Consider the following 25,728-nt stretch of genomic DNA (forward strand, 5'->3'; position numbering starts at 1 on the left):
AACCAACCCATGTTGTTATGTGTATATTTGTATATTTTTAATTACTATGTGTAGAAGATGCATATGATGCCTTCGGTTTCTCGAGGATCATATGAGATACATAGAATTTAGATGTGCCTAGGCACTGGTCTTGTAAGAAATCCAAGGTTGTCTCTGGGAGAGACAACATCTTTTGGCATCATTTTCGGGGAGATTATTGAAGGATTTTTCCCCTAGGATACGACAAATTGAACACCCTTCAATGTGGTGAGCAAAGTCAGTTATGATTGCATTCATATCACCTTGGCAACTCCACACCCCCCTCGTTATCATTCATAACCCTGGATTTTAAAATGCCTCATACTCGCTCAAATTCTTCCCAAAAGAAAGCCCCATTTGTATCTAATCCAAAAAAATTAATTTCCAAGAAAGTCGAGAAGGAGAAAACTCCCCCTGATTGTACTACCATCTCATCAACCTTTTCCACCTCTGTCTCCAATTCTCAGCCCATTGTTGCTCACTACTTGGGACTTACTCCTAAGGCCTTGACATACATTTCTTCTCCTCCAACCACTATGGTCTTGACCCCAGTTCCTCAAGCAAATTTTAATCCCCCTCAACCAATCCAGATGGATCTCTCGAGATTTTTTCTAAATAAGTATGCATCTCTTAATTTACCTCAGCCTCTTAGTGGAATGCCCCAGAACCACCTAAAGCAGCTGCCTAGTTTCAATGGGGAAGATGAGAACATGACAGAGTCATATTGAAGCCTTCAGTTCTTTTGCTCACATCCTATATGTGGATCAGTTGGATGTGGTGATGAGACTTTTTGTACAAAGTCTCGAGGGAGAAGCCAGAAAATGGTTCAAAGATCTACCCAATGCATCCATCACTACCTAAGAGAAGCTGGAAAACACTTTCGCCCAGAAATGGGGAGAAAAGAGGGATCATGAGTACCTCCTCGCTGAGTTTAATTCCATAAGAAAAAAGTTGAAGGAGGATACTTCAGAATTTATCAAAAGATTCAATAAGCAGTACAATAACCTACCAGCTGACATAAAGCCTCCTCCAACTGTGGCTTGTGTGGTTTTCCTGGGAGATTTTGAGTCTGACGTTGGTTTTTCCTTGAGAGAAAGGAAGCCTCTCACTCTAGACTAACTTCAGACTGATTCTCTTGAAGTATAATCAAATCCAATCTTGGCAGGAAAGTCAAGGGTAAAGAAAGAAACTACTGAACCCAAAAGATGGAAAGAGGAGGCATCCTCCTCTAGTCAAGGTAGAGAATCATCAGACCCGAAGTTGGACAAGATGTACAAACTCATCAGTGGTTTAATACAAAAGGTTGGAAAGCTTGAAATTGAGGACAAGAACCTTTCCAGACAAAACACTCAAGTCAACAATCGGGGCTATAACCCTCAATATAGAAGGCCTCCACTGCAAATACTTCCGAGGGAAAGAAAGGAATAGCTTGATTAGAACCCTCATCCTTTGTACTTGGAAGATGGTCTCAATGAACAATCATTAGATACACAAGAGGCGCTAGGAAATATGTACTCTGCGTTTACTGAAGAAGAATATGAGAATATGGCTCACCAAGAGGCCAACCATGATAGAGAAGGAACAACAGAAGACGAAGATATGGATTCTTATTGCCAACAGCTTGCAGAGTTCATGCAAGCACAACCACAACATAAGTGTGATTTAAGATATTCAAAGAAGAGGACGAGAGAACCAGAAAAACAAGGGGAAATTCCTCCTAAAGTTGTTTCCCCAATACTGAATAAAGGGAAGGGTAAGTTGAATCTTGATCCTTCTAAGATAAAAGTATCCTTTGATGAGGAAAGAACTAGTTCAGAGGGACACATAGAAAAAGAGACACCTATTCTGTCAAAAGCTGCCAATGGCAAGGAAGAAGGAACAAAGCCAGGAGGTACAGAAAAGGTCCAACTTGCATTCAATCTCCAGAGGGAGCTTGAGAAGGTAAAAAATCTTGTTCCCCTGACTGAGCTTCTAAAGCAGCCTATTTATAAAGCTCAGGTCTCTCAATTTATGTATCCCTCTATCTCAGCACCAACCCATGATAGTTTAAACCTCCAGGAGGAAAGGCCAATGGTTGTTTTTGGGCCGCATGTGGAAGAGTTGGATCCTTCTACTGTGCCTTTTTATGTGACTTTGGTGATCCATGACCTTTTGCTACATAATTTCATGTTGGATTCAGGAGCTTCCCACAACCTCATGCCATTATCAGTAATGGAACAGCTGGGTTTGGAGATCACCATACCATACAAAGACTTGTACTCCTTTGACTCCAAGAGAGTCAAGTGCTTAGGCATGATAAAGGATCTGGTGGTAAACTTGGCTCAAATCCTGGTGAAAAGTGTGGTAATGGATATAGTGGTGGCTGATATACCTCCTCGTTTTGGAATGCTCTTATCCAGATCTTGGGGTTCCAAGGTGGGTGGCTCTATCAAGCTAGATCTTACTTATGCCACCATTCCCACTTTGGAGGTGAAAAAAGAAGGTTGTACAGAGAATCTCGGTTTGTGAAAACCATGACCCCAGCTAAAGGCTTATAAAACTCCCTAGTGCATTGGAAAGACAGTGACATCTCTAGCCTATTCTTAGAAGAGGGTGAGAAACTCTTAGAAGAAGCATCAGTGCACCTGAAAAGGCAATTGAAATACCAGCATTTAAATGAGAATGAATTATGGAAATTGCACTTCGATGGAGGAAACTCAAAAGATGGAATGGAGCTAGAATATTGTTGGTATACCTAGAAGGCAACATGATACCCCTCTCATTCAAGCTTGAATTTGAGGCGACCAACAATGTAGCGGAGTATGAGGCATTGCTCCTGGGGTTACAAACAACAAAAAATATGAATATTGAATTCCTAGCAGTCTATGGAGATTCTGAACTGGTCATAAGGAAGATCAGAAATCAATGCCAGGCCAAACACCCCAGGCTGAGGACGTACCAAAATGAAGTGTGGGACTTAATCGACAATTTCTTCTTGGCCTTTAACATCTAGTTTCTACCTAGGGAAGAAAACATGATGGCTGACTCTCTTGTGGTAGCTGCAAGCACTTTCAGGCCCCCATAAAATCCACTCCTTAGATATGAGATAGAAGTTAGACACAAGCCTTCAATACCTGATAATTTCAAACACTGGCAGGTATTCGAAGATGACGAGTAGGTAAAATTATTCATAGAAATCACTGGGGATTTTTGCCACTCCACCATCGATCAAGAAGAAAAAGAAGCAAAACAAGAAGCCACTCCATGGAAATATAGTGAATGGGTAAAAAAATTACAACTAAAAGGGAACACCATCCCTCGTGGACTTGTTCCACTTGAAATGATTTTCAATAAAGATGACATAACATCCAAACAAATGGCCCCAGAGAAGGATGAGCAAGTAGAGGACTGCAACATTGGGTCAAAGGAGGAACCCCACATAATAAAGTTGTCCAAAGAAATCCCCTTGTAATACAGACAAAGGTATTTAGATCTATTCAAAACTTACAAATATGTATTTTCTTGGTCTTATAATGATTTGAAATCGTTTGATACAAATATTATTCAGCATAAAATTCCTTTGAAGGGTTGGATAAAGCCATGCAAACATAAACTCGCACAAATAAACCCACTCTTACTCCCCTCCATTGAAAATGAGTTAAGGAAGATGTTGCAAGCCAAGATCATAGTCCCCCTAAGATACTCTGAGTGGGTGGTTAATCTAGTCCCAGTCCATAAAAAGAGCAGAGAGATAAGGCTATGCGTGGACTTCCAGAATTTAATAGGGCATCTCTAAAAGATAACTACCCTCTGCCCAAGATGGATAATATATTGTAAAAGATAGTAGGTGCAGCCAGAATGTCCATGATGGACAGATTCTCAGGATATAACCAAGTGGTGATCCAACTTGAAGACCAGAGAAAGACTGCTTTCACCACCCAGTGGGGAACCTTCATGTACACATGCATGTCATTCAGGTTGATAAATGCAGGGGCCACATTTCAGAGAGCAATGGACATAGCTTTCGTGGGAAAGCAAGAGAAATTTGTGGTAGTCTACTTAGATGACATCAAAGTCTTTTCTAAGACTGATCAAGAGCATATCCTCCATTTAAAACTCACTTTCGAGAAGTGCAGAAGGTATGGCCTCTCTCTGAATCCGAAGAAATCCCAATTCGCCTTGAGTGAGGGGAAGGTGCTTGGACACATATTAGCACAGGAAGGAGTAAATATTTATCATGAATGAGTCAAAGCCATCAGCCTTATTCCCTTGCGTAGAAACAAGAAAGAAGTCCACGCCTTTTTGGGAGGATAAATTTCTTAAGGCGATCCATACTCAACTATGCTGAGATAGTTAAAGGTATCACATATATGCTCAATAAGGAGAACAAAGTCAAGTGGAGCTCCGCCCCCCCGTGATTTTTTAACAAGGATCAAAGAAGCTTTGGCTAAGGCCCTAGTGCTAGTCAGCCTCGATTATTTAGTGCCCTTCTACATCTTTTCTTTCACTTCTCCCCATACCATTGTTGTTGTGATAGTACTGGAAAAATAAAGAAGGTTACAAGCAACCCATTGTCTTTTTTAACCAAGTCCTAAGGGATGCTGAGTTGAAGTATGATATATTGGAGAAACAGGGTTATGCACTGGTTAAGGCGTTGAATTCATTCCGTATGTATGTACTACAATCTGAAATCACAACGTTTGTCCCAACGATTGCAGTCTAAGACATTTTGGTGCAGGGAGACAACGAAGGAAAGAGGGGCAATTAGATAGCTAAAATATAGGAGTATGAGATGGAAATTAAGCATACCGAGCTCATGAAAGGCCAAGGGTTGGTCGAGGGTTGGCCAAGATTTTTTCTGAATCCAACTACCAAGCTCTAGGGATAAGCCTGGTCATAAAGGAGGGCAGTCCAGAGGATGAACATATCAGAATTAAAACCGCTGAATAGAATATCTATGCCAAGTATGAGGGACTGCCTAGGTATAAGAACATTGTTCATTACCTCTTGTTTCTAAGATGCTCATTGGGAATGGATAGATCAAAATACCGGAGTCTGAGATTGCAGGCACATAAATACATTATATCTAACAAACTGCTCTACTGGAAGGATCCGATGGGGGTATTACTAATGTGTTTGGTTGAGGGAGAAACCAATGAAGTGATTGAGGATTTCCATGGGGGAGTATGTGGAGGACACTACAATTGGAAGGCAACAACACATAAAATCCTCAAGGCAATATTTTACTAGCCCACGTTGTTTGGAGATGTTTATTCTAAGGTCAGGTCATGCCAAAAATGCCAGTTGTTTGCTGAAAGACAGAAGTTTTCTCCTCTTCCCCTTATTCCTGTGCATGTAGAGGCTATCCCAGCTAGGAATGCTATTGATTCAGTGGTGATAAAATTCATGGAGGATAACATACTGTCTTGCTTTAGGTGTCCTTTTAAAATCATCACCGATAATGCACAGGTCTTCGAATCTGCCAAGTTCACCAACTTCTGCCAAAAATTCAACATCATTGTTGGACAATCCACTACATACTATCCTCAAGGGAATGGCTTGGTTGAGTCTTCTAATAAAATTGTGGTGAGATTTATAAAGAAGACCATCACTGAAAATCAACAGAACTAGGACTCTCAACTAAAGTTTGCTCTGTGGGCTAACCGTGTAACACCTAAAAGATCCACTGGGAAATCTCCTTTTGTGGTAGTAAATGGAAAGGTTGTTGTCTTCCCTATCCCATTAGCAATGCCAGTAGCTAAGTTGTTGAGAGAAGCTGAGGAAGAGCCTAATGCCTTGACTAGAAGAATAAATCAACTAGTGGAGCTTCATAAGAACAGAGAGCAAATGGGGACCAAACTGTTAAACTACCAAAAAATGATGAAATCTCTATTTGACAAGAAGGCTAAGGGCAGACCTCTTCAGCAAGGAGATTTAGTTCTCAGGCGGGATGTCACATGAGAAGACAAAGGAAAACCCAGGAAGTTTGATCCGTTATGGTTCGGCCCCTTCAAGATTGCAGAAGAAAGGGGAAATAACACTTACATGCTCGAAAACTTGGATGGTGAACTACTGGAACTTCCTGTAAATGGTCAGTTCCTAAAATTTTATTTTCAAAATTAGAGATATATGTCTCTTGCTCATTGTAAACACCCGGGTGTGTGTGTTGATGAATTTTTCAGTTTATTTTCAGAAAAGTCCTTTTTCACAGAATTATATGTTGTTTAATAATAAATCCATGCCCAATGGAAGGAAACGATACTGGTCTGCAGGTTCTCAGCACCTTGCCAATAAGGCACTGTCCCCAGTTGGAACCAATTGTGTCATCACTACGGTTTCAATTGGTCAAGGATGTCCGAGAGCAGTGAAGTTAAAGCCATTTTTCAAGACACAAAAGTTATCAGAGCTTAACCAAACCCTCTCCATTGCCAAGTGCTCAGAAAAATCTTGCCAACAGTATATGGAAGTCCAAAAATGGACTCCTGGAGCAGAAGATAAAGCATTTTGAAGATTACCTTGGAAAAGCCCAACTGATGGAGAAAAAATGACTAAGCGTAGAAGACAAATCGCAATCGGAGGTGTAAGGCTGATTGCAATCGCATATCGGTGTTTGGCGGGTCCCGGGGCACATACTTATGTTATTGGCGGGTTTCAAGGTCAAGTGTTGATATCGCAGATTGGCGATCGCAGGCGCCAGGGGTGCACACCAGAGTGGGGCAAGAAGTATCGCCAAACGCTGATATCGCGAGAACCACTGATCATGCGATAAAGTGGTGTGTCGTCGGGGGGCCGAGAAAACCAAATACAAAGGAAATGGTTGACAAAATAAGGGACGGGCCTCCCCTTTCTCTCTCCTCCACGTGGTATCGGCGATTGGCGAGGTCGCAGCTCTGAAACATCGTAAAATTGCCGACATTGCGATTTAATATGAAATCGTTGGGGAAGGCCGATTCAAAAATACAAAGGAATTCCATGCAAAACCAAGGCCCGACAAGCCTTTTTCTCTCTCCTCCAGGGGGCCACGTGGCGGCCTCTGATTGGTCCTTAGAGCAGACATGGCAGTTGACGTCAGCTATGACATGGTAGTACAGTTGATGACGTGGTAGAGGACACGTGTCACCCGGTTTTAGTGTTTTCAGGGGTGACACGGGGATATTTTTGGGTGCCACATGTCACCAATCACAAGGTGACACTTGGCAGTGATGACGTCAACAGGTTTATCGGCAATCGACAATCGACAATTCTAGGTTTCAGGCTTATGAACGATTGCGATTACGATAAGGAAAGGCCCCAAATGCGATATGTAATGAGCTGTGATTTATAAAGTTTTCGTGTCTAGGATATCGGCCGATGCGGTGTAAGGGGCTATTGAAGGTATGTCAAGTAACAAAGGAAAAGGACCCCCGCACAACATTTGAAAGCCTTAGTGCTTGAAGGGCTACACACTCGGTTCAAGCCCCCGATCACATGAAAGAGGAAGCGAAAAGGGGTTGTATTCACAAGGGCTTAAACGACAGTCGGGCTCACCTGTTTCACAGTGTTCTTGTGGTAAAAGGCCAGTGTTCAAAAAACTCCCAGGTACTCCACGAAACACGACACTAGAGATTTTCAGGGCATCGATATTATCTAACAAAAATTTAAAAGGCATATGAGTCGGCGATTGTTTCAAAGTTTGTTATCATCGTTGTGGGTGACCGCTCCAACTTAAGTGAAAAGGAAGGGACGAGATTGTTAAAGACCGACAGTGACCAAGAGAGGATTAATCATGACTTGGATGGAAAACGCCAGGACCAAAGGCCAACAAAGAGGAGTGGCATGAAGATATTTCTAGAAACCATCATTTCAGTTTCGATGGATTAATTATGTTTTGTTGTTTTGATCACGGTATTGTTATTCTATTTTTCTTTCAAAAAAGGAATCTCCCAGCTGTAATAGTTAGAGGATTCATGCTGAGACAACCATTCATACAAAGAGCTGTAAACTTTATCCTGAAGATATTTTTGTAACTTATTTTCTTGCCCTCCCTCCCCTTATAAAAGGGAGGAAGAAACATTGAACAAAGGTTCTGAATTATAGGAAAAAATTGTATGTGCTTATGAAGTTGTATGGATTCCAAATCTACATCTTTCTTAATATGAATGAAACAATGGTGATTCTCATGTTCGAGTATTACAGTTTGTTGTTTCTCTGTTAAACTTTCATTATGTTCGCACTTCCTCTTTGATTTCAAGCAATTGTAGCTGCCAGAAGTACCTCTTATATTCTTACAGATTCTTATTTTCACTTTTTAGGAATGCTATTGATTCAATGGTGATAAAATTCATGGAGGAGAACATATTGTCCTACTTTAGGTGTCCTTTTAAAATCATCATCAATAATGCACAGGTCTTCAAATCTGCGAAGTTCACCAACTTCTACCACAAATTCAACATCATTGTTGGACAATCCACTATATACTATCCTCAAGGGAATGGCTTGGTTGAGTTTTCTAATAAAATTGTGGTGAGAGTTATAAAGAAGACCATCACTGAAAATGAACAGAACTAGGACTCTCAACTAAAGTTTGCTCTGTGGGCTAACCGTGTAACACCTAAAAGATCCACTGGGAAATCTCCTTTTGAGGTAGTAAATGGAAAGGTTGTTGTCTTCTGTATCCCATTAGCAATGCCAGTAGCTAAGTTGCTGAGAGAAGTTGAGGAAGAGCCTAACGCCTTGACTAGAAGAATAAATCAACTGGTGGAGCTTCACAAGAATAGAGAGCAAGTGGGGACCAAACTGTTAAACTACCAACAAATGATGAAATCTCTATTTTACAAGAAGGCTAAGGATAGACCTCTTCAGCAAGGAGATTTAGTTCTCAAGCGGGATGTCACATGAGAAGACAAAGGAAAACACAGGAAGTTTGATCTGTTATGGTTCGGCCCCTTCAAGATTGCAGAAGAAAGGGGAAATAACTCTTACATGCTCGAAAACTTGGATGGTGAACTACTGGGACTTCCTGTAAATGGTCAGTTCCTAAAATTTTATTTTCAAAATTAGAGATATCTGTCTCTTGCTCATTGTAAACACCTGGTGTGTGTGTTGAAATTGTTATATGAATTTTTCAGTTTATTTTCAGAAAATTCCTTTTTCACAGAATTATATGTTGTTTAATAATAAATCCATGCCCAATGGAAGGAAAGGATACTGGTTTGTAGGTTCTCAGCATCTTTCCAGTAAGGCACTGTCCCCAGTTGGAGCCAATTGTGTCATCACTGCATTGTGGGTTTCAATTGGTCAAGGATGCCCGAGAGCAGTGAAGTTAAAGCCATTTTTCAAGACACAGAAATTATCAGAGCTTAACTAGACCCTCTCCATTGCCAAGTGCTCAGAAAAATCTTGCCAACAGTATATGGAAGTCCAAAAATGGACTCCTGGAGCAGAAGATAAAGCATTTTGAAGATTACCTTGGAAAAACCCAACTGATGGAGAAAAAATGACTAAGCGTAGAAGACAAATCGTAATCGGAGGTCTGAGGCTGATTTCAATCGCACATCGGTGTTCGGTGGGTCCCAGGGCACATACTTATGTTATCGGTGGGTTTCAAGGTCGAGTGTTAATATCGCAGATCGACGATCGCAGGCGCCAGGGGTGCACATCGGAGCGGGGCCAGAAGTATCGCCAAACGCTGATATCGCGGGAACTGCCGATCATGTGATAAAGTGGTGTGCTGTTGGGGTGCCGAGAAAACCAAATACAAAGGAAATGGTTGACAAAATAAGGGACGAGCCTCCCCTTTCTCTCTCCTCCACGTGGCATCGATGATTGGCGAGGTTGCAGCTCTGAAACATCGTAAAATTGCCGACATTGTGATTTAATATGAAATCGTTGGGGAAGGCCGATTCAAAATACAAAGGAATTCCATGCAAAACCAAGGCCCAGCAAGCCTTTTTTCTCTCTCCTCCAGGGGGCCACATGGTGGTCCTGATTTGTCCTTAGAGCAGACATGGCAGTTGATGTCAGCTATGACATGGAAATACAGTTGAAGACGTGGCAGAGGACACGTGTCACCCGATTTCAGTGTTTTCAGGGGTGACATGGGGATATTTTTGGGTGCCACATGTCACCAATCATAGGGTGACACTTGGCAGTGATGACATCAGCAGGTTTATCGGTAATTGGTGATCGATGGTTCTGGGTTTCAGGCTTATGAGCGATTGCGATTGCGATAAGGAAAGGCCCCAAATGCGATATGTAATGCGCTGTGATTTATAAAGTTTTTGCGTCTAGGATATCGGTCGATGCGGTATAAGGGGCTATTGAAGGTATGTCAAGTAACAAAGGAAAAGGCCCCCCACGCAACATTTGAAAGCCTTAGCGCCCGAAGGGCTAAGCACTCGATTCAAGCCCCTGATCACATGAAAGAGGAAGCAAAAAGGGGTTGTATTCACAAGGGCTTAAACGACAGTTGGGCTCACCTGTTTCATGGTGTTCCTGTGGTAAAAGGCCAGTGTTCAAAAAACTCCCGGGTACTCCATGAAACACGACAATAGAGATTTTCAAGGCATCGATATTATCTAACAAAAATTTAAAAGGTGTATGGGTTGGCAGTTGTTTCAAAGTTTGTTATCATCATTGTGGGTGATCGCTCCAGCTTAAGTGAAAAGGAAGGGACAAGATTGTTAAATACCGATAGTGACCAGGAACTGACCAAGAGAGGATTAATCATGACTTGGATGGAAAACGCTAGGACCAAAGGCCAGCGAAGAGGAGTGGCATGAAGATATTTCCAAAAACCATCATTTCAGTTTCGATGGATTAATTATGCTTTGTTGTTTTGATCACGGTATTGTTATTTTGTTTTTCTTTCAAGAAAGGAATCTCCCAGTTGTAATAGTTAGAGAATTCACGCTGAGACAACCATTCATACAAAGAGTTGTAAACTTCAGCCTGAAGATATTTCTGTAATTGATTTTCTTGCCCTCCCTCCCCTTATAAAAGGGAGGAAGAAACATTGAACAAAGGTTCTGAATTATAGGAAAAAATTGTGTGTGCTTATGAAGTTGTATGGATTCCAGATCTACATCTTTCTTAATATGAATGAAACAATGGTGATTCTCATGTTCGAGTATTACAGTTTGTTGTTTCTCTATTAAACTTTCATTATGTTCGCACTTCCTCTTTGATTTCAAGCAATTGTAGCTGCCAAAAATATCTCTTATATTCTTACAGATTCCTTGGTGTTAACTAGTTAATACATATGTCTGTATACAAGTCTGAGATTATATTTTTAAATGTGCGCATTCTGAAATCATAACAACCACTCTTCTTACATCCACTTGTCTATCTTTAGCTCAGATAGGTATAGAACTCTTGATGTTTCAAACTGTATGTGATGAGTTATTATTCTCCTTCTCTTCTTTCATTATTCTGCAAAATTTGATTAAACTGTGAGTCCTTGATTACTCGGCCTCCACTTGTTTTGCCTTATTCTTGTGAGTTGTATATGTGAAAGGATATCAGAAATACATGGCTTATATCTTTAGATGAACGAACCAACCCATGATGTTATGTGTATATTTGTATATTTGTAATTACTATGTGAAGAAGATGCATATGATGCCTTTGGTTTCTTGAAGATCATATGAGATAAATAGAATTTAGATGTGCCCAGACACTGGTCTTGTAAGCAATCTCTGAGAGAGACTACGCCTTCTATAATATTTCAACTTAAATTTTAATATAAACTAAATCCCATACAAACTAATTAATTTAATATATAAATTATCAAATATTATATTTCCTTCGGACTTTAAAAATCTAACACTAAAATATTTAATAACAATAATATTTTCCAAAAACATAACAAATATATAAGAAATTAATTAATACACATAAATATTAACACATTCATGACATGTAAATTAAATCATTTGTGCAGAATTTAATCTCCACCAAATTTCAAATTCAAAACTGATTAAAAAACTTGAAAATAGATCATTTCTGAAAAAATTAAATTATCCATAAACTTTATTAACTGATTAAACAACTTAAGAATAAATCATTTCTGAGAAAATTAAACCATCCCATAAACTTTATTAATTAAAATAGCCATCCTCTTTACGATGTAGAGTTTCAGGTTTCATGGATAAGATTAAAAATATAAGCTACAAACAAAACATGTGAAAGCAAACTTGAAGATATTTACGAGACAATGACCATTCATACAAACGGTTTCAAAATCTTGTCGACTCACTCACCATCGAGATTGGTCTTAAAATTTTAAGAATGGACCTGTGCCTAATAATGGAACACTAATGCGTTATTATTGGTCGAACATCCACAAATGAAACATCCCATACGGATACGATTCTTCCTGGTCATCGATGCCAACTTCCTGAGATGAACTCCATGCCCAATCATCATACTGCAAATTGAAATCCATGCCCACATATTCTCCAATAACTTCAACTGGACTGTAATCGATCCATTTAGAGTTATTTCCACAGGAGCTATCAGAGCTTAACCAGACCCTCTCCATTGCTAAGTGCTAAGAAAAATATTTCCAACAATATACAGAAGTCCAAAATGGACTCCTGGAGCAGAAGATAAAGCATTTTGAAGATTACCTTGGGAAAGCCCAGCCGATGGAGAAAAAATGACTAAGTGTAGAAGACAAATTGCAATCGGAGGTCTGAGGTTGATCGCAATCACATATCAGTGGTCGGCAGGTCCCTGGGAACATACTTATGTTATCGGTTGGTTTCAAGGCCGAGCGTCAATATCACAGATCAACGATTGTAGGTGCCAGGGGTGCACACCAGAGTGGGGCTATAACTATCGTTGAACGCCGATATCACGGTAACCGCCGAACATGTGATAAAGTGGTGTGTCGTCGGGACCGAGAAAACCAAATACAAAAAAAGAAATGGCTGACAAAAAAAGGGGTGGGCCTCCCATTTCTCTCTCCTCCATGTGGCATCAATGATTAGCGATTGGCGGGGTCGCAGCTCCGAAACATTGTAAAACTGCTGACATTGCGATTTAATATGAAATTGCCGGAGAAGGCCAATTCAGAAATACAAAGGAATTCCATGCAAAACCAAGGCCCGACAGGCCTTTTTCTCTCTCCTCTAGGGGGCCATGTGGTGGCCTCTGATTGGTCCTCAGAGTAGACATGGTAGCTGACATCAGCAATGACGTGGAAGTACGGTTGGTGACGTGGCAAAGGACACGTGTCACCCGGTTTTAGTGTTTTTAGGGGTGACAAGGGGCTATTTCCGGGTGCCACATTTCACTAATCACAGGGTGACACATGGCAGTGATGACGTTAGCTGTTTTATCAGCAATCGGGGATCGGTGGTTCTGGGTTTCAATCTTATTAGTGATTGCAATTGCGATAAGGAAAGGCCCCGAATGCGATATGTAATGAGTTGTGATTTATAAAGTTTTCGTGTTCGAGATATCGACCGATGCGGTGTAAGGGGCTATTGAAGGTATTTCAAGTAACAAAGGAAAAGCCCCCCGCACAACATTTGAAATCCTTAGTGCCCAAAGGGCTAAGCGATCAGTTCAAGCCCCCGATCACATGAAAGAGGAAGCAAAAAGGGGTTGTATTCACAAGGGTTTAAAGGGCAGGCAGGCTTACATGTTTCATGATGTTCTTGTGGTAAAAGGCCAGCGGTCAAAAAAATCTCGGGTACTCCATGAAACATGACACTAGATATTTTCAGGGCACTGATATTATCTAATAGAAATTTAAAAGGCGTATGAGTTGACAACTATTTCAAAGTCTGTTATTATCGTTGTGGGTGACCGCTCCATCTTAAGTGAAAGGGAAGGGAGGAGACTGTTAAAGACCGACAGTGACCATGAATCGACCGAAAGAGGATTAATCATGACTTGGCAGGAAAACATCAGGACCAAAGGCCAACAAAGAGGAGTGGCATGAAGATACTTCCAGAAACAATCATTTCAGTTTCGATGTATTAAATCTGTTTTTTTGTTTTGATCACGATATTGTTATTCTGTTTTTCTTTCAAGAAAGGAATATCCCAGTTGTAATAGTTAGAGGATTCACGCTGAGACAACCATTCATACAGACAACTGTAAACTTCAGCCTGAAGATATTTATGTAACTGATTTTCTTGCCCTCCCTCTCCTTATAAAAGGGAGGAAGAAACATTGAACAAAGGTTCTGAATTCTAGGAAAAAATTGTATGTGCTTCTGAAGTTGTATGGATTCCAGATCTACATATTTATTAATATGAATGAAACAGTGGTGATTCCCATGTTCGAGTATTACAATATGTTGTTTCATTGTTAAACTTTCATTATGTTCGCACTTCCTCTTTGATTTCAAGCAATTGTAGCTGTCAGAAATATCTCTTATATTCTTACAAATTCATTGATGTTAACTAGTTAATACATATTCATGTATGCAGTTCCGAGATTATATCTTTAAATTTGTGCTTCCTGAAATCATATCATTCACTCTTATTACATCCACTTGTCTATCTTTAGCTCAGATAGGTATAGAACTCTTGATGTTTCAAGCTCTATGTGATGAGTTATTATTCTCTTTCTCTTCTTTCATTATTCTGTAAAATATGATTAAATTGTAAATCCTTCATTACTCAGCCTCCACTTGTTTTTGCCTTATTCTTATGAGTTATATGTGTGAAAGGATACCATAAATACATTGCTTATATCCTTGGATGAAGGAACCAACCCATGTTGTTATGTGTATATTTGTATATTTCTAATTACTATGTGTAGAAGATGCATATGATGCCTTTGGTTTCTCGAGGATCATATGAGATACATAGAATTTTGATGTGCCAAGGCACTCGTCTTGTAAGAAATACAAGGTTGTCTCTGGGAGAGACAAAATCTTTTGGCGTCATTGTCGGGGAGCTTATTGAAGGATTTTCCCCCCGGGATACGACAAAATGAACACCCTTCGTGTAGGTGAGAAAAGTTTGTTCTGATTGCATTCATAAACCCTCATTATCATTCATAACCCTGGCTTTTAAAATGCCTCATACACGCTCAGATACATCCCAAAATAAAGCCCCATTTGTATCTGATCCAAAAAAGTTAATTTCCAAGAAAGTCAAGAAAGAGAAAACTCCCCTTGCTTGTACTACCATCTCATCAACCTTTGCCACCTCTGTCTCCAATTCTCAGCCCATTATTTCTCACTACTCGGGAATTACTCCTAAGGCCTTGACATACCCTGCTTCTCCTCCAACCACTGTGGTCTTGATCCCAGTTCCTCAAGCAAATTTTAATCCCCCTCAACCAATCCATATGGCTCTCCCAATATTTTTTCTAAATAAGTATGCATCTCTTAATTTACCTCAACTCTGAGTGAAATGCCCCAGAACCACCTAAAGTAGTTGCCTAGGTTCAATGGGGAAGATGATAACACGACAAAGAGTCACATTGAAGCCTTCAGTTCTTTTGCTCACATCCTAGATGTGGATCAGCTGGATGTGGTCATGAGACTTTTTGTACAAAGTCTCGAGGGAGAAGCCAAAAAATGGTTCAAAGATCTACCCAATGCCTCCATCACTACCTAGGAGGAGCTGGAAAACGCTTTCACCCATAAATGGGGAGAAAAGAGGGATCATGAGTACCTCCTCACTGAGTTTAATGCCCTAAGAAAAAAGTCGAAGGAGGATACTTCAAAATTTATCAAAAGATTCAATAAGCAGTACAATAACCTACCTGCTAACATAAAGCCTCCTCCAACTACGGCTCGTGTGGTTTTCCTGGGAGCTTTTGAGTCCGACATTGGTTTTTCCCTGAGAGAAAGGAAGTCTCTCACTCTAGACCAACTGCAGATTGATGCTCTTGAAGTAGAAGAAAATCTGGTCTCGGCAGGAAAGTCAAGGGTAAAGCAAGAAACTACTGAACCCAAAAGATGGAAAGAGGAGGCATCCTCCTCTGGTCAAGGTAGAGAATCATCAGACCCGAAGTTGGACGAGCTGTACAAACTCGTCAGTAGTTTAACACAAAAGGTTGGAAAGCTTGAAATTGAGAACAAGAACCTTTCTAGACAGAACACTCAAGTCAACAATCGAGGCTATAACCCTCAATATAGAAGGCCTCCACTGCAACTACTTCTGAGGGAAAGAAAGGAACAACTTGATCAGATCCCTCATCCTTTGTACTTGGAAGATGGTCCTGATGAACAATCATCAGATACACAAGAGGGGCAAGGAAATATGTACTCTACTTTTACTGAAGAAGAATATGAGAATATGGCTCACCAGGAGGCCAACCATGATAGAGAAGGAACAACAGAAGAGGAAGATATGGATTATTATTGCAAACAATTTGCAGAGTTCATGCAAGCACAACCACAACATAAGTATGATTTAAGATCTTCAAAGAAGAGGATGAGAGAACCAGAACAACAAGGGGAAGTTGCTCCCAAAGTTGTTTTCCCAGTACTGAATAAAGGGAAGGGTAAGCTGAATCCTGACCCTTCTAAGATAAAAGTCTCCTCTAATGAGGAAAGAACTAGTTCAGAGGGACACATAGAAAAAGAGACACCTATTATGTCGAAAGCTGCTAGTGGCAAGGAAGAAGGAACAAAGCCAGGAGGTACAAAAAAGGTCCAACTTGCATTCAATCTCCATAGGGAGCTTGAGAAGGTAAAAATTCATGTTCCCCTCACTGAGTTTCTAAAGCAGCCTATTTATAAAGCTCAGGTCTCTCAATTTATGTATCCCTCTATCTCAACACCATCCCATGATAGATAAAACCTCCAGGAGGAAAGTCCATGTGGAAGAGTTGGATCCTTCTACTGCACCTTTTTATGTGACTTTGGTGATCCATGACCTTTTGTTGTGTAATTTCATGTTAGATTCAGGAGCTTCCCACAAACTCATGCCATTATCAATAATGGAACATCTAGGTTTGGAGATCACCAAACCATACAAAGACTTGTACTCCTTTGACTCCAATAGAGTCAAATGCTTAGGCATGATAAAGGATCTGGTGGTAAACTTGGCTCAGATCCTGGTGAAAAGTGTGGTAATGGATATAGTGGTGGTTGATATACCTCCTCATTTTGGAATGCTCTTATCTAGATCTTGGGGTTCCAAGGTGGGTAGCTCTATCAAGCTAGATCTGAATTATACCACCATTCGTAATTTGGAGGTGGAAAAAGAAGGTTGTACATAGAATCTCGGTTTGTGAAAATCGTGACCCCAGCTAAAGGCTCAGAAAACTCCCCAGTACATTGGAAATACAGTGACATCTCCCGCCTATTCTTAGAAGAAGGTGAGAACCTCTTAGAGAAGCATCAGTGCACCTGAGAAGGTAGTTGAAATATCAGCATTTAAATGAGAATGAAGTATGGAAATTGTACTTCGATGGAGCAAACTCAAAAGATGGAAATGGAGCTGGAATATTGTTGGTATCCCTGGAAGGTAGCATGATACCCCTCTCCTTCTTGTCTAGGTAGCCAGATCTAGTGCCTACTGTTCTCTTTTTCCCTCCACAGGAGCTTTTATTTGCATGTGGTGCATTGGTGCCGGATCTTCTTTCTAGGTGTTGCACTTTTGCTCTTTTTTGTTGTTTTTTTTTGCATAGATATGGGTATCCTACTGGTCTATTTTCAGGGGCACAATATTGGCCTTTTGGGGTTAATTTTTTGGGCACTGTTGTTGCAGATTTGCTGGGGTTTACATACCCTTTTGTTGGCTGCCCTGTCTGAGGGCTTTTCTGGATACTTCATTTGGAGTATTGTTTTGTAAGTGGCTTTGCCAACATTTCTGCATATGCTTCAAGCATCTACAATATGTAATCTTCTTTAATGAAAATTACGAATTTTCTCCATGGGAAAAAAAGGTGCTAAATTCATTCCGTATGTATGTACTACAATCCGAAATCACAACGTTTGTCCCAACGACTGCAGTCTAAGACATTTTGGTGCAGGGAAACAATGAAGGAAACAGGGGCAGATGGATAGCTAAAATATAGGAGTATGAATTGGAAATCAAGCCTACCAAGATCATCAAAGGCCAAGGGTTGGCCAAGATTTTGTCTGAATCCAACTGTCAAGCTCTAGGGATAACCCTGATCACAAAGGAGGGCAGTCCAGAGGATGAACAGAGCAGAATTAAAACGGCTAAACAAAATATCTATGCCAAGTATGAGGGACCGCCCAAGTATAAGAACATTGTTCATTACCTCTTGTTTACAAGATGCTCGTTGGGAATAGATAGATCAAAATACTGGAGTCTGAGATTGTAGGCACATAAATACATTATATCCAACGGATTGCTCTACTGGAAGGACCTGATGGGGGTATTACTGATGTGTTTGGTTGAGGGAGAAACCCATGAAGTGATTGAGGATTTCCATGGGGGAGTATGTGGAGGACACTACAATTGGAAGGCAATGACACACAAAATCCTCAAGGCAAGATTTTACTGGTCCACGTTGTTTGGTGATGTTTATTCTAAGGTTAGGTCATGCCAAAAATGCCAGCTATTTGTTGAAAGACAGAAGTTTTCTCTTCTTCCCCTTATTCCTGTGCATGTAGCGGATCCCTTTAAACAGTTGGGATTGGACTTCATCAGAGAAATAAACCCACCTTCTAGCGGCCAACAAAAATGGATTTTAACAGCCACTGACTATTTCACCAAGTGGGTAGAGGCTATCCCAGCTAAGAATGCTACTGATCCAATGGTGATAAAATTCATGGAGGAGAACATATTGTCCCGCTTTGGGTGTCCTTTTAAAATCATCACCGATAATGCACAGGTCTTCAAATTTTCCAATTTCACCAACTTCTGCCACAAATTCAACATCATTGTTGGACAATCCACTACATACTACCCTTAAGGGAATGGCTTGGCTAAGTCTTTTAGTAAAATTGTGGTGAGAGTTCTAAAGAATACCATCACTAAAAATCAACAGAACTAGGACTCTTAACTAAAGTTTTCTCTGTGGGCTAATCGTGTAACACCCAAAAGATCCACTGGGAAATCTGCTTTTGAGCTAGTATATGGCAAGGCTGTTGTCTTCCTATCCAATTAACAATGCCAGTAGCTAAGTTGTTGAGAGAAGCTGAGGAAGAACCTAACGCCTTGACTAGAAGAATAAATCAACTGGTGGAGCTTCATGAGAATAGAGAGCAGGTGGGGACCAAATTGTTAAACTACCAACAAAGGATGAAATCTCTGTTTGACAAGAAGGCTAAGGACATACCTCTTCAGCAAGGACATTTAGTTCTCAAGTGGAATGTCACACGAGAAGACAAATGAAAACATGGGAATTTTGATCCGCTATAATTCGGCCCCTTCAGGATTGTAGAAGAAAGGGGAAATAACACTTACATGCTCAAAAAATTGGATGGTGAACTGCTGGAACTTCCTGTAAATGGTCAGCTCCTAAAATTTTATTTTTAAAATTAGAGATATATGTCTCTTTCTCATTGTAAATACCCGGTGTGTGTGTTGAAATTATTATTTGAATTTTTCAATTTATTTTCAGAAAAGTCCTTTTTCACAGAATTATATGTTGTTTAAGAATAAATCCATGCCTAATGGAAGGAAAGGCTACTGGTCTACAGGTCCTCAACACCTTACCAACAAGGCACTATCCCCAATTGGAGCCAATGGTATCATCACTACATTGTGGGTTTCAATTGGTCAAGGTTACCTGAGAGTAGTGAAGTTAAAAACATTTTTCAGGATACATAAGCTATCAGAGCTTAACCAGACCCTCTCCATTGCCAAGTGCTCAGAAAAATCTTGCCAACGGTATATGGAAGTTCAAAAATGGACTCCTGGAGCAAAAGATAAAGCATTTTGAAGATTACCTTGGAAAATCCCAACTGATGGAGAAAAAATGACTAAGTGTAGAAGACAAATCGCAATCGGAGGTCTGAGGCTGATTGCAATCGCATATCGCGGGTCAGCGAGTCTCAGGCACATACTTATGTTATCGACGGGTTTCAAGGCCAAGTGACTATATCATAGATCAGCGATCACAGGCGCCAGGGGTGCACACTAGAGCGGCGCCAGAACTATCGCCAAACGTCGATATCATGGGAACCGTCGAACATGCGATAAAGTGGTGCATCGCCGGGGGGCCGAAAAAACCAAATACAAAGGAAATGGTTGACAAAACAAGGGGCGGGCCTCCCCTTTATCTCTCCTCCATGTGGCATCGACGATCGGTGAGGTCACAGCACTGAAACATCGTAAAACCACCGACATTACTATTTAATATGAAATCGTAGTGGAAGTCTGACTCAGAAATACAAAGGAATTCCATGCAAAACCAAGGCCCGACAAGCATTTTTTCTCTCTCCTCCAGGGGGCCACGTGGCGGCCTCTGATTGGTCCTTAGAGAAGACATGGAAGTTGACGTCAACTATGACATGGCAGTACAGTTGATGATGTGGCAGAGGACATGTGTTGCCCGGTTTCAGTGTTTTCAGGGGTGACATGGGGATATTTTCGGGTACCACATGTCACCAATCATAGGGTGACACTTGGCAGTGATGACGTCAACAAATTTATTGGCAATCGACGATCGACTATTCTGGGTTTCAGGCTTATCAGCAATTGCGATTGCGATAAGGAAAGGCCCTAGATGCGATATGTAATGAGTTGTGATTTATAAAGTTTTCGCGTCTGGGATATCGACCGATGCGGTGTAAGGGGCTATTGAAGGTATTTCAAGTAACAAAGGAAAAGGCCCCCACGCAACATTTGAAAGCCTTAGCGCCCGAAGGGCTAAGCACTCAGTTCAAGCCCCCGATCACATGAAAGAGGAAGCAAAAAGGGGTTGTATTCACAAGGGCTTAAAGGGCAGTCAGGCTCGCCTGTTTCACATTGTTCTTGTGGTAAAAGGCCAGTGTTCAAAAAACTCCCGGGTACTCCATGAAACACGACACTAGAGATTTTCAAGGCATCGATATTATCTAATATAAATTTAAAAGGCATATGAGTTGACAATTGTTTCAAAGTTTGTTATCATTGTTGTGGGTGACCGCTCCAACTTAAGTGAAAAGGAAGGGACAAGACTACTAAAGACCGACAGTGACCAGGAATCGACCAAGAGAGGATTAATCATGACTTGGATGGAAAACGCCAAGACCAAAGGCTAGCAAAGAGGAGTGGCATGAAGATATTTCCAGAAACCATCATTTCAGTTTTGATGGATTAATTATGTTTTGTTGTTTTGATCATGGTATTGTTATTATGTTTTTCTTTCAAGAAAGGAATCTCCCAGCTGTAATAGTTAGAGGATTCATGCTGAGACAACCATTCATACAGACAGCGGTAAACTTCAGCCAGAAGATATTTCTGTAACTGATTTTCTTGCCCTCCCTCTCTTTATAAAAGGGAGGAAGAAACATTGACCCTGAATTATAGGAAAAAATTGTATGTGCTTATGAAGTTGTATGGATTCCACATCTACATCTTTCTTAATATGAATGAAACAGTGGTGATTCTCATGTTCAAGTATTACAGTTTGTTGTTTCTCTGTTAAACTTTCATTATGTTCGCACTTCCTCTTTGATTTCAAGCAATTGTAGCTGCCAGAAATATCTCTTATATTCTTACAGATTCATTGGTGTTAACTAGTTAATACATATGTCTGTATGCAAGTCTGAGATTATATCTTTAAATGTGCGCGTCCTGAAATCATAACAATCACTCTTCTTACATCCACTTGTCTATCTTTAGCTCAAATAGGTATAGAACTCTTGATGTTTCAAACTGTATGTGATGATTTATTATTATCCTTCTCTTCTTTCATTATTTTGCAAAATCTAATTAAACTGTGAGTCCTTGATTACTCGGCCTCCACTTGTTTTTGCCTTATTCTTGTGAGTTGTATATGTGAAAGGATATCAGAAATACATGGCTTATATCTTTAGATGAATGAACCAACCCATGATGTTATGTGTATATTTGTAATTACTATGTGTAGAAGATGCATATGATGCCTTTGGTTTCTCGAAAATCATATGAGATAAATAGAATTTAGATGTGCCCAGACACTGGTCTTATAAGCAATCTCTTGTAAGCAATCTATGAGAAAGACTACGCCTTCTATAATATTTCAACTTAAATTTTAATATAAACTAAATCCCATACATACTAATTAATTTAATATATAATTTATCAAATATTATATTTTCTTCAAACTTTAAAAATCTAACACTAAAATATTTAATAACAATAATATTTTCCAAAAAAATAACAAATATATAAGAAATTAATTAATACACATAAATATTAACACATTCATGACATGTAAATTAAATCATTTGTGCAGAATGTAATCTCCACCAAATTTCAAATTCAAAACTGATTAAAAAACTTCAAAATAGATCATTTCTGAAAAAAATAAATTATCCATAAACTTTATTAACTGATTAAACAACTTAAGAATAAATCATTTCTGAGAAAATTAAACCATCCCTTAAACTTTATTAATTAAAATAGTCATCCTCTTTACGATGTAGAGTTTCAGGTTTCATGGATAAGATTAAAAATATAAGCTACAAACAAAACATGTGAAAGCAAACTTGAAGATATTTACGAGACAATGACCATTCATACAAACGGTTTCAAAATCTTATCGACTCACTCACCATCGAGATTGGTCTTAAAATTTTAAGAATGGACCTGTGCCTGTGCCTAATAATGGAACACTAATGCGTTATTATTGGTCGAACATCCACAAATGAAACATCCCATACGGATACGATTCTTCCAGGTCATCGATGCCAACTTCCTGAGATGAACTCCATGCCCAATCATCATACTGCAAACTGAAATCCATGCCCACATATTCTCCAAGAACTTCAACTGGACTGTAATCGATCCATTCTCCACTACTCCACATATTCGTGCAAGAAGAAGTTGCTGCATGATGCAGAGCAGTCTGGACGTCCTCCTCCATTTTCTTCTTCCCATCCGCAGCTTCAGGAGTTTTTGCAGCATAATCGTCACTAACGAGATTCGATACCGGGCTTCCCGACTCAGCGTTGAGATCAGTGTCAACAGAGCGATGAACGTCGCTGAAATTAAGCTTCGCTTTCTTCCCTCGAATCCGCCAGGCCGCGGCATCGTAAGCCCGAGCAGCATCTTCGGCCGTATCAAAAGTCCCGAGCCAAACTCTGGCACGGACCTTGGGATCCCTGATTTCTGCCGCCCACTTACCCCATGGCCTCTGCCGGATTCCAATGTACACGTACTTCTTCGTTCTTTTCCCGCCTTTCCTTCTCTTGGACATTTTGCGGTTCCCTGAACCTGCAGAAAGGGAAAAAAAATTAAAGATCCTATCAAAACCTTCAAAAATTCTTATTTCAAGAAAAGCAGGTTTTGAAATTAAATTACAGGCACGGCAGAGAACATACTAGTCGAAAGCTGGGAGCACAATTCTTGCGTGAGAGTCGAAGATCGAGAATCGACCTTGTGACCTCGTCGACATTCAGTTGTCGACCGAAGACAGGAACAAAAGGCTTCTTGGCGGGAATCGACCTCGTGACCTCGTCCACATTCAGTTGTCGACCGAAGGCAGGAGCAGAAGGCTTCTCCGCTGGAATCGACCTTGTGACCACGTCGACATTCAGTTGTCGACTGAAGACAGGAGCAGAGGGCTTCTTGATTTTCTTGATCAAGAAGCTGGTTGTCAGCCACCGACGACTCTGACATTTTGGTAGCCGTACCCTTTCTTGCTTAGCACATACGAGAGCCGTACTCTTCTTGAAAAGTATGCTTGGCACTGACGATAACAACTACAAGACTCTTTAAGAGGTACCTGGTAATCTGTGTACCTGCTTGGGAAAACAATTTTTAATGTTTCAGAAGAAAATGAAAAGGCGCATGCGCTCTGGGAAGTACACTGAATTGAGAAATTTGCAAGTGGGCAAGTGGAATGGAGGATCTGATTGATTGCCTGTTGTTGTGCTTTGTATACGTCGGATTCTTAATTTGTTAAGCAAAGCATGTACTGTATCGTAGGCGTGATGATTTAAAGTCCAGGAGAATCTGCTCTCTGAGATTTTCCTGACGTGGATGGACAATAAGACGGTGCACTGTGAGCGGCGGCCGGAGGGGCTTTTTCTATGAAAGTGGGCCTCAGAAATCAGTGTCGCTTCGCGTTTCAATCTCTGGACAGATTTGGAATGGATAAAAGAAGAGATTCCCCTCCGTATCTTGAAAATCAAATGCTTTACTATTTTTTTAATCTTTCTCTGTCGTTCTTTTGAATTTGAGCGTGCAGAACAGGAAAACAGAGCTCTCGCAATCCAGCGCCATGGATCTCCGTATTCCTATCTTCGTCGTTTGAGTTGTATCAAAGCAAAGTATGAATTTAGTTGGGATTCCAAATAATAATTCTCTGTAAATCAATTTGCCTGTTATTCTTCAGCATAATTCTATGTGTTTTTCACTTTGACTCGTATTTTCTTTTTCACACAGACACAATTGCAGAAGAATATTTATACAGACATTCACCTTCTCTGGATTACACTCTTCAACGTCATCATAAAACTTTATCAGATTCTTCAATTCTATTCTAAAAACCATCGATTCGTACAGTAATTTGACATGTTTATTCCTTATTTTACCAGATTTAGTAATAATGTGAAGAAAGTCATTCTCGGGATCAGCCACTTGAGTGGTGTAAATTTAGAATACAAAATTCTCTTTCTAAAGTTTTAATCCATATTAAAATTGCTTAAATATGAAGTTATATATATCTTAGAATATAGGTTTTGTTTTCAAATTTTTTATTTTTTTTTAATAATTTCACTGGCTTACTCACACTTTCTTCCAAGTAAGCTTTACTCCAAAATCTTAACTTTTTTATAAACTTACTTTCTTCTTCTTTTTTAAATGCTATTTTCTAATACTGTGTGAAGTAATTATATAAATTTGATTTATAAATAACCAGTTTAAATTATATAAATTTGATTTATAAATAACCAGTTTAAATTATATAAATTTGATATATAAATTTTGTTTTTTTTATTATTATTAATTTTAGATCTTTGCAACCTTTTAAATGTTATTTTTTAGTTGTTTATAGATTAATTATATAAATTTGATATTAAGATTATTTAACTTATTTATTTTTAAAAATAATAATAAATATTAATTATATATTTAAAGTTATTTTTTTATTTAAATTTTGAAATCATAAAAAAATAATAGAATTATACTAATTTTTGATATATGAGTTATGTTTTAAAAAATTATTTAAAATTGTAAAATTTGAAGATTTGATTAGCATTTATTGTATTGATGATCTTCATAAAAATAAAGGAGAAGAAAAAATAAATTACATAAAATCAATGAGCACATTTATTTTTGCACTTAATAACCAATATTTTATCATAAAATCACCTTTCATAGTTCTACTCTCGTTCAACCTTATAGCTAAATAAGATGATTATTACTTAGTGATAAATAAAAAGAAAACCTTATGTATAATACATTTAATTAATGATATGTGGGTAAGTAATGAAAATTATTAATAATTTGATATCAATAGTTAAAGTTGTTATGTTATAGAAAAAAATTAAAGTTGTTATGTTATAGAATTTTAGTTTTTTTCCATGTACAACATATTTATTATTATAATATAAAGATTATGATAAGATAAGGATTGTGATCATCAAATCTATATAAATTATATATTCTGATTTTGTATCTTAAGATAATATTTTGGAGGAATTTTTTTTTATATAAATATTTTAAA

General features: G+C 39.3%; 1 protein-coding gene across 1 annotated transcript; it reads right to left on the reverse strand.

Moving 5' to 3' along the window:
- Nucleotides 1–22,535: 22,535 nt before the first annotated feature.
- On the reverse strand, nucleotides 22,536–23,975 carry LOC149186267 (uncharacterized). The gene is made up of 2 exons (XM_089412599.1): nucleotides 23,381–23,975; nucleotides 22,536–23,273 (listed from the first exon to the last, which is right to left on the reverse strand). The coding sequence occupies exons 1-2, from the start codon at nucleotides 23,676–23,678 to the stop codon at nucleotides 22,684–22,686; spliced, it is 888 nt and encodes a 295-aa protein (XP_089268725.1). The 5' UTR covers nucleotides 23,679–23,975; the 3' UTR covers nucleotides 22,536–22,683.
- Nucleotides 23,976–25,728: the final 1,753 nt, after the last annotated feature.

Source organism: Pinus tabuliformis, chromosome 3_1 (genome assembly GCF_031772625.1).
Source record: "Pinus tabuliformis cultivar Carrire ecotype Pingquan chromosome 3_1, CPIR1, whole genome shotgun sequence".
Taxonomy (NCBI): domain Eukaryota; kingdom Viridiplantae; phylum Streptophyta; class Pinopsida; order Pinales; family Pinaceae; genus Pinus; species Pinus tabuliformis.